Source organism: Lethenteron reissneri, chromosome 55 (assembly GCF_015708825.2).
Source record: "Lethenteron reissneri isolate LAM-NWPU_2019-01 chromosome 55, ASM1570882v1, whole genome shotgun sequence".
Lineage (NCBI taxonomy): Eukaryota > Metazoa > Chordata > Hyperoartia > Petromyzontiformes > Petromyzontidae > Lethenteron > Lethenteron reissneri.
The window spans coordinates 999,506-1,013,735 of NC_083833.1; the positions used below are offsets into that span (position 1 = coordinate 999,506).

Below are 14,230 nucleotides of genomic sequence, written 5' to 3' on the forward strand. Positions count from 1 at the left end.
TCTATCTGGCAACAAAACTGACACCTTTTTGCCAGATAGAAGGGTAAAGAACCAATTATCATATTTTTACTGGCAAATGAGGTCCCCATAGTGAAGTCATGTTTAGTTGCTTAAATCGAGGGGTAGATGTGATGACAACACTTGGGTGCTCTTCTTGCACAAAGTGGGGGGGGGGGGGGGGGATTAATGACTGTGGGGACCCATTGCCGTTTGGGTTAATTAAATTAAATTAACATCCCACATGGGATGTTAATTTAATCAGCCTTGAGTTAATCGGACAACCAACACAACAATTATGCAATCAAGGAGCCAATGCTTTTCATAGATTTAATGGTTATCAAGGAGAGTTAAACAAGGGTTTACAATTTTAACATTAAGCAATACAAAATTAACAAAATGTCACAGCGTAACAAGTACAGATGAGATGAGAACAGCACAGCGCAGTATTTGGAAATCTACAACACTGATCCTGGTGTTTTGTCGGAGGTTGCTCGTGAAGTCTAATGATCATTAGGTCATGAATGACTCGAAACGACGACCTCTGTCTAATGTCTCCAACAATCCGATTGCGATGACCACAAGATCTCCCCGGCATCCCTCACGCAACTACTCGCGGGGCCACACTCGTTAACGCGTTCATCGCAAGCAACATCAAAACACGTTCACTGACGACGAGGGAAACAGTAGAATTGCCAGCTCCTTTAGTGTGCGTTTTATCTGGATGGCATTTAGGTGGCGACTTGAGGTGCTGTCCATAGGGGAGGACAAATCCCGCATTTGTCAGTTAACACCATGGCCTTCAAAGGAAAACTATGCAATAGGCAACTTTTTGGGAAATGACCGTTCTTCATAGCGCATTCCATAACACACTCTGCATGGCAGATAAAATGTGCTATGCAGAAGGGTCATTGTCCCAAATGTGGACTATTATATACTTTTCATGGTAAGGCCACAGTGTTATTGCTGAATGTGTCCAGGATGTGTTTTGTTTATATATATATATATGTTTGTGCTTGTGCACCACTGCTAACGCAGCAGCAGCATCAAAATAATTTGCCCATACGGGGAGATTCCATGCAAATGTTGTTTCTTTGCTGTCTGTGGGTTTCAACGCACTGCTGTAAGATACCACTCTCGTGCTATACAGTACTTGAAGACCTGATTGTCTGTTCATTATAAGTCTGTTGACCTGTCCACCAAAGTGAAAGGGGAATAAATGGAACCGGCGGTCGGGCTGTAAGAAGCACAGCAAGACGACGGTGACGGCAGGCCACACGTGAAGACAGAGGCGCAGCGCTGCTATTGCTTGCTCACGCCACTGCTGGCGGGGAGGGCCTCTGCTGGCGGGGAGGGCCTCCGCTCGAGTGAGCTCTGGAGAGCCAAATCTAGACGACATGTGGCCTACTCTTCTACGTATCGGAAGTGGTCAGAGTACCCACACTTTATCCCCTCCACCCCCCTACCACCACAACCACGAGCGCAACCTGTGGTGTACCTATTTACACTGCAGCGTAGACAAAGGCCGCCGAGGGGGTTTAAGAAAGTTGCCCCGATGGCTGGCGGTTTCATAGAGCTCCTTGAGATCTCTTCAAGTGCCCTTTCAAACCCGCACGCTGGGTGGCACGCTTTCACGCGCGCCCCCGCCGAGGAGAAATGCTAATTGCCAGGGTACATAGCAGTCGTTGCGATTTAATAAAAACTAAACGGGTAATTTCTCAAGGTTGGATTTGAACCAAAAAGATAAATGAAGAACCAATTGCAAGTGCGATATTTTTGTGCAGTCATTATTGGTGACCTGGCCACGGACCACCAACTTAGAAATCGAGAAAGTGGTTTAATCAAGGGTGGCTGTCCAGATTTAAACCCAGCAAGCACCTGACCAACCACCTTAAACATCGATATTCTTAATGTGTTTCAAATTGTGTAATAATCTCTAAATACGAATGTTGCTTGATTATAACCACTTAAACGAATAGCGTACACTTAGTATATCCATGGTCCAAGATATTAAGTAGAGTGACCCTTGCCCTCTGTGTTAAGGATAACAGCAAGACCCAACAGCTCCCACCACATCAACACCGTCATCACAGGTTGCCCTCACCACCACCACCACCACCAGAGTGATACAGCGCTGCACAACTAACTTAACAAGCCCTGCTACGCAGCGTTGCCACCACCTGGTGACTTAATAAGAGTATCAGAATCAGAATATTTATCTGTACTGGAGGAATCCGATGAGCTATAAAGCTCTTTTTTACAGATATCCAGCAGTATCACAGCGGACACCACCAGATGCACATTTCTTATGTACAAACATTTTAAGACGTTAATATACTGTAATTGATTAAGATGAAATATGTATGCATGATGAACATCATTCGATACTTAACTAATTTTAATGCTTAATTTAGTATGGCAATTGTTTTTATTTGGTTTTGCTATTATGATTATTTTTTTTTTGAATTCATCTACAATATATTCATTATAATGTAGTTCAGCTGTCAATAATTCTTTTAACGTTTGAAAGGACTTATATATTTCCATATTTTATTCAAGAATGTATCTACATTAATATTTGTGCCATACCTTCCTCTTTTATTGCAATGCTCAGGTGATCAGGTGATCATGTATTTACAGCACTCGGTGTTGCATTAATTGTAACGAGACTAGCAGTACCAATTGTAACGAGTTGCAACGAGTTACAATTAGTATTGCTCGTCTACCAGTTAGTGCTGCGTGGCCACATGAAGACTGGCCATATTTCTCAAACACAGTCGTGCCAAAATCGTGCACGTGTAAGCTGGAACTAGTAATATAGCGGATATTATTGTGTGGACCCCTGTATATTTGCACATGATTAATGGGCTGCATTTTTTTATGCTATATAATAGTCGGGATGTGTTTATCCCAACTTTTTTGCTTATCTGATAATCAGGCCTAGATAGAAAATGTTTGATGATTCAGAAAACAAGATTGGTGTTTCAGACAAGATCGAAACTGTGACGTCACAGGATGTGACATCACGACCATGGAGTCACTTCCGTGCATTTTCCGCCAAAAGTGTAGTCAAGAGCATTAAGTTTCACGAGGTGTGACATTGCTACTTTCTCTCACGTTGTTAAAGTATCAAAAGGTTTACATTAAAATTACTGTTTCATCGATGGAACCTTCCATTAAGAATGTTATTATTCACAAAAATATTAAAATTATGACTTATAGTGCATAAACAATACAAGTTGTAAAAATTCAACAAATTTCCATTCTTATTAATATAAAAATACGAAATAACACCCGAAATTGGGAATAAATACCTCAAAAACCTACATCTGAAAATAGGAAATCCAAACTCAACCCTAACATACTGTTCTTGTGTTTAGAGTTGTCCGTGTTCAGGTGTTTAGGACGCTCAAATCGTTTACATCTGGAGCTTATTTAGGCCGATATCCTGTAGTTCGGGAGCTGCATGTTGGAGAAATATGTCACAGGCCTCCACCAGTAGGACGCTTCATCATCAACAACAACACAACTTATTTAAGGAACGGCAGAATTTCCAGTGGTTCCCCTTTGGCCGTGTGCGTCGATGGGTTTTGCAGGAGAGGGGAAACGGCGGTGCAGTGGTTAGCGCGCTGCACTGTGACCTGGCGACCTGAGTTTGAGTCTAAATCTCACGCTTATACAGTCTGTTCTAGGTTTAAATTGTAACAGTCTTAATACAGAGTACATGACACTTTTTTTTACTGTGTATAAAAAAAGATGCTTTCTTTAAAAAAAAAACATCAACCAAGCAACGGGTGACATAAAAGTGCAGCACTTACGTTTTTGTTAGCTGTGTGCCTGAAAACATTGTAACGAGTCAAAATAAAACGAGGTAATACCCATTTCACAGGACGGGCAAGTCATCCACGGTGCAACATCAAACCCTGCGTGGCTCTCCCGACGCGCTTTCGCCTCGTGCCCTGCGTGTTGTTTGGCGAGTGGTCTTAGAAGCACGCAGACTGACGTCAGAAGCTCCCGGCACGTGGAGCAGAACGTCGGACATTATACAGGGACAGCTTAACACGTAGGCTTTCGCGACCAATATTATTATATTATTATCCACAAGAGGTTTTTTTGATTGGGTTAGATCGCGTCGATATAAATGTGTCGTTAAACCTGCCACCACCCGACACAGCCAATTAGTAAGGTTTGTCAGGTAAACAAAACGTGCCAATAAATGACATTAACAATTGTGGATTTACTCTCTAACGACCTAGTGAGTAATTGGCATGTTTTGTTAATGTGACAAGCCTTACTAATTGGCTGTCAGGCGGAGGCGGCTTTCATCACACGTTCATATTTACGCGATCTAACCCCAAAACACCTCCATTATGGATTAGGGGCCGTCCATAAATGACGTCACGCGATTTTGGCCGTTTTTTGACCCCCCTCGTCACACGGCGTCACAAAAAGTCAGACCCCCCTCAAATATGACGTCACAAAGCTCTGCCCCCCCCCCCCCCTCCAAACCATATTTCCATTTTGGAATAAAAAATGCTTCCAATCGCTTTAAACTATTGTAGTGCGTATTTAATGTGGTGCTGCACTCTAATGTTGTAGGAGAAAACATTTATTAAAAAGCTGAAATTTAGCATAAAATTCACTTGAAAATATTCAACGTCTAACTAAAACTGCAGATGTTCAGAATATTATATTGAAATTCTCTTATAATTATAATAACTATAGAAATATACTTGAGACTTTGTAGTAAAACGAAGCAAAATGGAGAGTAGAATTATAGCAATCACATATTCGTTTCACAGAATGAAAAGCCCTGGTAAAATCATTAGAATCATAATGTTTAATAACAATCATAAAAAAAAATTCTAAATTTATGCTTCTCCATTCTCCCATGGAGAAGCAAAATGCTCCTTTATGGAATAAATAAAAGGTGACCTTAGTAAATTTAACTAATCAAAAATGTAATAATGAAAATTAATCAAAATTAGTGTTGTTATAACAATTCTATTTAATTAATATTTATTTAAAGTTGCGCGTTTTTAAGTGACGTCACATTTCTCAAACCCCCCCTTCCCCCCTTGTCACACATCGTCACAAATGTCTGACCCACCTCCCCCCCCTAGGTGCGTGACGTCATTTATGGACGGTCCCTTATACAGGACAACGCGTGGCACAACTCGAAAACACAGATCGGAGAGCCACACGGCACAACCGTGGAAACCTACGCCGTCTTAAATAAAGTAAACTCCACTAATGTGAGATGACAATTTATCCAATGCGAAAAAGCAAAGGCGATTCACACGAGCGTTTCCCCCATCTGCGAAGTTGATGTTACCTTAATGTCCTGCTGCTGCTGCTGCTTCTTCGTCACTGCGGCTGCAGAGGCTGTCGGCGCTCTTGGAGGCAAGGAGGCGTCGACAGCTGCCCCACTGTTCCTCGTGGCTTGTGAGTGAGACGTGCTGCTGGGTGGAGGAGGAACGCTGCTGTTGACAGCGTTGCTCGCATGCACGGGGGGCATCGGAGCGCAGCACGGATGAGGAGGCATTTCGGGCAGCACTTGGTGGCACTCGGCGTGATAGCGCTCTGCACCGGGAAACCCCACCGCGTACATGGCGCCCGATGGCGTCACAATAGTCTGCAAGAACTGAGGCTGCTTCCTGACCACCACGCCCGCTTGATTGCACGCCACGGTTTGACCCGCAGCTCCCGGGTTGCCGTGGGAGTAATGTGCTTGAGATCCGTCCAAAGCCGGGGGGTACGGCCTGGGCACTGCGCTGTAGGGAGGAGGTGCATTCTGAGTCCTCTGCACAGGACGCGTGGCTTTCGCGGCTGGGCTGCAAGCCGGGGCGCCGGGTTGCACGTGCTGCAGCTGACTTCTGTCGAGCCCCGGACTGGCAGGCCTGGGGATGGTGCTGTACGGCGGCGGAGCGCCGTGCACACCGTGCACGCCCTGCCCTTGGTTTCTGTCTTGCGGCGGGTGGCTGGGACGGGGCACGGCGCTCACCGCCCGGTACGAAGATTGTGGCTGCTGGGCCGGGTGAGCCTGCCGCGCTTCAGGGCCCAGTGCAGGGCCACCGCCGCCGTGCGCCTGGAGCGACTGGTTTCTCTCGGGAACCGGAGGCGCCGGTTTGGGGCTGGAGCAGAAGGCGGCGGAACTTCCATGCGGCGGCTGCGGCGCGCTCCGCCCGTGAGCCGGCAGCACTGGTCGGGGGACTGCGCAGGCCGGGGATGAGGTAGTTGCCATTTGCTGAAAGGCGATCTTTTCGAGGGGCACGAGACCGTGCCTTGGCGATTGGCTACTCGGATGGGGCGCGTTATGCGCAGCCTGAGGATTTCCCGTTTCGGCGGCCGACTGAATGGGTTTAGGCGACGAGCTGTTGGCAGCGCAGCCACCGTGCATTTGTAGAGGCTGGCATCGGTCCATCGGTGCGCACGTGGCTCTGTCCACACAATAAGTCGGGGGTGCATTGTGAAGATGCTGCGGTGGATGTCTGTCGTCCGTGTGGTGAATGACAATCGGATGGTGGGAGGAATGAGTAGGCATTGCCGTATATGGGTGCTTGGGCACAAAGCCGCCGTGCGGGGGGCTTGGTTGCCGGTTCGTTGACTGGTTTGCCGAAAAATTTGATCTTGATGGTGAGCAGGGCAGCATGTAGGGCCCTGATGGGTGCTGGGGCTGGGCACTGTGTGACACCTGCCCAGCTTTTGGGCCCAATTCAGGGCCCTGGTAGAAGCCCTTTATCTGAGAAGGCTGGGGGAGGTGGGTCTGCTGGAGGACAGGGGACAGACGGGAAACCGTCGCGGTGTCCACGGGCGTTTGAGCCCTCCCCGACGATTCGCTCGACTGTTTTGGCGACGAACAAGAACCGGAGGAGGTCACGGTGCTCTGCTGACAATCTGCGAGCCTCGGGGGCCTTTGGCTCGGGATGGAAGCTGACCCTGGCGAGGGCGAATGTCTCGGAGAGCACCCAGAATCAGCACAACCAGTGCTGTTTTGATCAGTCTTTGGCGGAGGTCTTGAATTCGACAATTGGCTGGTGCTGAGCAGTTCCAGTTTAGCCCTGTTTAATGCGTCGTGATCCGGCTTCGAAGTCGACCTTCCGTTCATGGAGATGCCAGCATGGGGTTCGTGAAGGGCTCTGTCATAGGCGGAGTGCTCTCGTTTCAGGGACGAGTTTGATGACGAGTCCGGGTTTGTGGGAATGTCCTCATCATTGCTGTCAGATGCCTCTCTCATTGCCACTTTTCTCAGTTCCAGCGCCAGCTGTTGTGGATCCACCCCCATGCACTTTTGTTTTTCAGCTGTAATAAAAAAGAAATGTATAGATGTGTAAATGTCATACACACTGTGGAAACGACAAAAAAACAAACCACACTTCACTAAACAAGTGCCAAGCAACATACGGCAATGGCTTTTGCACTGTTGAGATTTGTGGATTAACATCCTGGACATGTGTGAAAAAGAGATTCATTGCTCATCGGATTTCTCCAGTCTAAATAAAGATTCTGATCCTGAGCCTGACAACTGGACACTCTCAAATTTCTACTCACATTTCTAGATATCTGTTGCTGAATCACGCAATATACATCTTTGGATTTTAATCCTTTACCAAGCTGTATTACTTTGGCAGTACATCCACGGGGATTAGCACTGTTTCATGTTTTTTATGCACATCAATTGTAATAGAGTAGCCTGCATTTCCCCCCAGTGTATTATCTTAGGTGTTTGTCATATTGTACAACGATTAATGAATGGTCTTACTATGCGAGAAATGGTAATGCATATTTCCGTGGATAAATAAAAATTTCCCATATTTTTTCATTTTATTTTTTCAGCCTTTTGTCTGGATGGCCTCCCCACACTGTACCAGCCATGCACGTTTGCTTTGACCATACTTCACCACGATGGTCAGCAATGGGTTGGTGAAAGGTCAAAGGGGACCGGCGTCTGGTTCAGATTGCATTTGCCACTTACGTGAGCCACGCCTGGGAATCACAGCCCAGTGGCACGGACCACTGCTGCTCTCCGGCCTCTTAAATCTACACCCTAAAACATTTTAATATACCTTACGTGACATTGTAATGTTAACATTGCAAGTATCGAGATGAGCTTGCAGAAAAATGATGTATGATGAAGATGCCAAGACATGTACAATAATGTGCCTTATTTGTTGAGGATAATTGAAGGCTGCCATTTACCCTCCAGTGCATGCTGATATTTCTGCAGAGATTATTTTTTTACAGAAACGAATGAAGCATGCTCGTTGCATAGTTCCTTAATCGTTCCAAGAATGACTTCCCAACAACGCTAACCAACGGCTCTTATCAGCTGTTTGCAACAGACTCCTTGGAAGCAGAAGAATTGTGAGGCTTACCGCTCAGGCAGAATGATTAATGCGATAACGGGTTGAATAGAGCAGGGTTCGTGTTTTGTGAATATGACGGTAGAAACGCGTTGCTGAGCCATCGACTGGAAGCTTCAATGCAGCCAGGGATCGCACATTTACTTTCAAGTATTGTTTTCTCTCTCTCAAAATGGTCTCACCACGGCCATGTTTGCGCCACTGTGGCGACAAAACGTGCGGCGCTGACTGCGGCGATGAGAATGCGACGGCTGCAGCCCTGCAGAGCGCGCCACCGCTTCTGGTTTTAGCAGTGGCAGGCGCCAAAACAAACGTGGCCATTCTAAGGGTGCCAAATTAATCACCGGCACTCGCACGTGCCTCTGTGTTAATACAGAGAAGGGGGGGGGAACAAACATTTGCTCGCATTTGCGTGTAGAGGTCTTGACGTGCCCGGTCAGACGCAGTGGTGCAGCGGTGAGGACGCATTGCACTGCCTCAAACGAGTACCCGGTGCGTAAACATAGCCACTGGGGAGACAAAGGCGGCCGGGCGTGGTTCTGGACACCCACCTTCTTGTGTGCTGTGCCAGTCTTCATAGGTGCTGCTCGCTAACAGCACTTGGCCCTAAAAAGTCTGTTAAGTCTATACGGGGGTTGTCTGTGACAAATGCACATGTATAATGACAGACAAACAAAAAAAGGTATACACACCAGAAGGGGAGTACACTTGCTCAGTGGAGTCCATGCGCTTGGTCTCCAGCAGCATATTGAGGTCCCTAAGGCACAAACAGCAGCGCAAGCAAGGCAGGGCACGTCCGTCAGTGAGCCCAATCAGAACGCGCAATGACCACTCGGATCGCAAATCAAAATGCCTCATCACAAATTATCACGAACCCCCCCCCCACACCCTGTGAGGGTTGCTCATTTTTAGTATGGGAGAGTGAGGAGGTTCAGATAAATTTTCTCTCCCATGAAATTGTCTTAATATCTTTATAGGGCACCAATGCGGATTTTTTAAGCGTGTTTTAACGGCAACCAAAAGCAGGAGGACCAGGACACGAACCGACTGTGGTGGAAAACAATTGCTTGAGAACCAAGTACAATCACTGCACGAAGATATTATCAACAGTTCGGGTAAGACATATTGTCTTCAACTAGGCCAGCTCATCAAAACTCTCAGGCCGCAATAACACCCCCCCCCCCCGACTAAAATAGTCGTGAGAAGTCATAGAAAGAGAAAAACAAAGGCTCTACACGTCTCCCACCAATGTCGATACACTTGTTAAATCACTTCACTCTCATGCCTGTAAGGACACGGGGCCCATCGCACCAATCACCCATTCAGACGAGAGTAAATGGACATCATTAGAAATCAAGTAGGGTATATAGATTATATACGAATCACCCCGTAGAGCAATGTCATTTATCCAGGAATAATGTTTTAATGGCTAAAGAGTGTAGTTTATCCAGAAAAATAATGGCCATTTTCTTTTTTAAGGCAATGTTTTTTTGCATGAAGAAAGAAACTGGGGGGCCCATAAGACGAGACACGCGATGTAGAATTAGATATTTTTAAAAAATCTATTTTTACTAGATTTTTGCTGTACACGAGAACTAAGGTACGCTGCAGAACTTTGAGATGCAGAATTTGAATTTTGTTTCGGCGCTTAAATGTGAGTGCATCTCAAGGTGCGAAACTACGGCAACAACAACGATGCATCAAGAGCGCCGTGGAGAGGAAAATAGGGGGGGAAACGATAGCTGCAAACAATTCCAGCTCGTGTCGCACGCGTAAAATCGGACCCACATCCCCAGCTCCTGCACAATAAGTAAGACTTTTTTATACTCAGCTACTGCTGATGCAATTGTTTGGCTCGGCCACCATGTAGTAAAATGTTAGTTGTTGCATGATTAAGGATTGAAATGAGAGGGTCTTTGTGCCACTGATGGAACCACGGCAGGAGGGCCAGGTACGAGCGGAAAACACTCAAATGTCTTCACATTGAAAAGAGTTGTTTTAATCGTTTCTCAATATACATCATCTTATTTACGTCTTGGGCCCAGGTGACTGTCAATTTTGCACTTTTTTCATACTCAACTCAGGCCGTACGTAATGGTATTTGATGTTCATGAGTCTTTTGCAGAACCCGATTGATTTTCATATTTGCTGATGAAATAGTCAATAGAGCAACTGATGGCAATGAACTGTATAATACAATTTAGAAGAACCAGATAATGAAAGCTGAAAAAGCTGGGCTGGACAACCATCTCCTGGCCCCCTTACAGGTTTGGTTCATTTTGGAAGTCTCGTTAAAAGTACATTGCAAGCCCCACAAATGTAAATCACAAATGTAGATCTCGTCCACTGATCCTTGCCTCCAAAGCCACGGATCGCACGTTTCTATCGCCCACAGCTGGGCTATTGACAAAAATCAGTCGCCGCAACCCCACCGCATATAATTACATAAAAGTAAAAGATGCACGGTAATAATGTATCATTATCGAGTTTTAGTCTGTTGTTATCAATAAGCCCATGGTATGACCCCGGACAGCGAGGGGGGGGGGCAATACAACAGTGACAGGTCTCTACTGCTATGAAGGAGGGTGGAACTAAAACGAGAAACTTTTCATTTTACCAAGTAAAGCCCACTGAGCTATCCAGCTCTTTTTCAGAAGCGACCTGGCTACAAATGATAGCGTAACCAAAGTGGCTTATCGTGTGGAAATTTATATCAGCCAAATACTCTAAACGCGTAGTGCTGTTGATTCTACATGTGGAGGGGAAAAACCGGAGGACCCGGAGAAAAATCCACACGACCACGGGGAGAAAAACACGCAAACTCCAAATATGTAGCAGGCGTCAGGGTCGGGATCGAACCCACAATCTCGTGGGGCAACACAACAGTGACCAGCGGGGCCACGTGTGGTGGTAGGGAGCCCACCCCAGCGCATCCCCAGCACGGGCCCAGGAGCACCGCTTCTGATTTGCGCTCTTTCTGAATATTGCAGCGTGGACTGTGGGTCCAGACACCATGTGTGAACCCTGAAAATGTAAGCAATGTAAAGGCAATTCATATGAAGCGAATGAATGTGGTATACAGAGTGGACGAGGCAGAGCAACGACAATGACTCGAGCCCATCACAGAAGAACAGACGCTCATTGTGAATACAATCGTATCGTGTGAGCAATGTGCATGATATCCTATGTGGACCAAAACAATATCCAGCTAGGTGACGCTGTTCAATCCAGCAGCATGTGTTTAAACAGGCCTGACTCTGCTGACGAGGCCTAAACTGGCCCAGAGTTTGCTCGGTTAAACAAATGCCGAGCGAAGAGCGAGGCCACTCTCTGTATCCTGAAGGCAGCACACACACAAAAATCAATGCCCGGATAAAGCTTCCCAAGCCATTAGTCATTCCCTCTTCTCAGCAATGTCTCATGACAGCTGCTGGAAGCCTCCCTGGCCAAATTAATTACGGCGTACGGAATATTATAACCTATTTCGGAGGTTCATCATAAGACAGGGCTTTTATGTAAGGCGTCAACATCCGTGCCATTCTGGATAATGTCATTAGGGACCTGGATAATTTTAGCAATAATGCCTCTAATCACATATTCGCTTACTTCGACAAATGCTTTGATGAAATAGCCCACCCCCTTGCAGAGCGAACATAATTTGTGTGAAGGTGTGTTTGAGTATATTTTGTAACTCCACGTATCGTAGTAATAATTTTAGCCTGCTACGTGCCTTGCTCTCGCAGAGAGACAGAAGGACCCAGAGGCATGAGGAGGAACCACCGACGAGCGAGACGGCAGCCAGTCAGTGAGACGGCGCTACCAACAATTGCCCTCTATATATTAAGGTGCTATCTGCCAATTAACGAGTGCTGAACACGTGGGAAGACACCGGATTAGTTGGAGAAAAAACACAAGTCCGAGGGGGAAACACTGTAGCCCGTACAGACGGAACAGGTGGAGTCAACACTTTTCCTGTACTGCCTTCTCTTGGCAAGCCAGAGTACCGCCCCTCGATACCCACGGGAAGGGAGTTTCACAACATGCATGCGGTGATCCATCAACCCTTGTTACTGCTGCCTCCACAGTGCTGGATTACAGGCAGCCACGTGCATAGCCACTGCTGCCCCTAGGGAGTTTTGAGGTTGCGCTACATAAACTCTCCCTGTGTTTTCTGGTTGTACCTGTGTGGTTGTTTGGCATGACCGATATTTCATTCCATGTGCTTATTCACGTGGAACAGTGGCGAGATGTTAACTTCCTCGTCTGGTGTGCAGGAGGTCGTGAGTTATGGAGTCTGCGTGTTTTCCCCCGCAGTGGTCGCATGGATTTTTCTCCAGGTTCTCCGGTTTTCCCCTTCAGATTGAGAAAGAACCGTTTAAAGTATTTGGCTGCCATAAATTTCCACGTGAAAATCCACTTCGTTCAGCTATCATTTGTGGCCAGGTCGCTTCTGAAAAAGATCTATATAGTTCCGTAGGCCTTACCTGGTAAAAAAAAAAATTGTTTAGTTTCAATAGTTTATCTGATCTCCCTCTCGTGCAGGCTCTCCCTCCACTCGTGGGCAGCGCCACCCACCTTTGCACCGATCCATTTGGTATTGAATTGATATTCACCTCTCTCGAAACAAGAAGCTCCCAGCACAGAGCGAAACGTTCGACATCGTTCCGAGCAACGCACGGGACGCAACCCGAAAACGCATCGGAGAGCAATCTATGTCGATTGTCTTTATTAGGGTCCAGTGATTTCCACTGATAGGTCAAAGGTTTGATTTGGAATAACACGACATGACACTGAGCAACGATAGATCAACAAATAACATTAACAGTGACCTTGCCGTACAGAGGGCAGGGAAGGTGACACGTGCGATCCAGCAATGATGCAAACACCGCTGGAAAAGACTAATGAACGTCAATCAGAGGCACTGTATTATGCATAAGTTCACCGAATCAACTGGACAGCCTTTTAACTTTTGGCCAGCGCTTACTAAAGCAGGTCATTTACAATCTGAATGGTAAGGGCACCTCCGATTATCACGGTCAGCTATATACGGCACGAAGGAAGTTCAACGCACATGCATAGGTGAAGTGATCATTTGCTCGTCTTACGTGCCCCTGTATAAGTTTAGGTATGTCTATGGTTCTCGAAGTCATTATTGACCAGGCTGAGATCATGACTTCTGATCCCATCCAGCCACCTGTGCTACGACGAAGGGCAATTGCCTGAATCGTCGTCTATTAGATACTTTTTCCTTTCAAGGCCACGGTGTATTCGCTCAAGTTGATCACTGTGTGCCGGGTACCATGGTCAGCATCCTACATTTTAAAGATGTCAAAAGACTTAAATCCGAATTGGGAAATAATTGATGGCTTCCTAGTGTCTATTATTTTCCAGGTCTACCTCTTAAAAAATGGCTTTCAATGAGCAGGTTCAAGGACATCAGTCAATTTTATGAAAAATATCGCATAATATATTGCAATTGATTAATAATAACAATATTTGTTTTGCTATTTTAACTGCAAATGATCACAATGGCATCTCAGTGAATCACAGTGAAAATTTGAAAGCTTCATTGAATTTCCCATTTAATGTGATTTTGTGGCAAATGAGAAGAGCTAGGATTTAGATTAAGACCTTAATAACCAAAGCATGAGGCGATTATTAAAGGTCATTTATCAATGACAAGTTCTGTAAATGTGTACGGACAAACAGTAATTGGCAGTAAAAATGCTGGTGCCTTACTCCACACCAAGAAGACATTCACGGTAAGAGATATGGTAATATTGAGCCAGTTTCAATCCACTGCTGGATGAGGGCCCACCCATGCCGTGTGTGTCACGGGGGCTATTTGGCGAAACTTCACCACGCTCGTA

At 46.1% G+C, this 14,230-nt stretch overlaps 1 protein-coding gene across 1 annotated transcript in view; it reads right to left on the minus strand.

Moving 5' to 3' along the window:
• The window catches only part of LOC133356751 (protein piccolo-like), a 99,831-nt gene that overhangs the window by 20,727 nt on the left and 64,874 nt on the right, over positions 1–14,230 (minus strand). The window contains exons 7-8 of the mRNA XM_061574408.1: positions 9,053–9,117; positions 5,333–7,299 (exon numbers count right to left, since the gene is read on the minus strand). Of these exons, the coding sequence (XP_061430392.1) occupies positions 5,333–7,299; positions 9,053–9,117 (2,032 nt within the window). The remainder of the gene's footprint in view (positions 1–5,332; positions 7,300–9,052; positions 9,118–14,230) is intronic.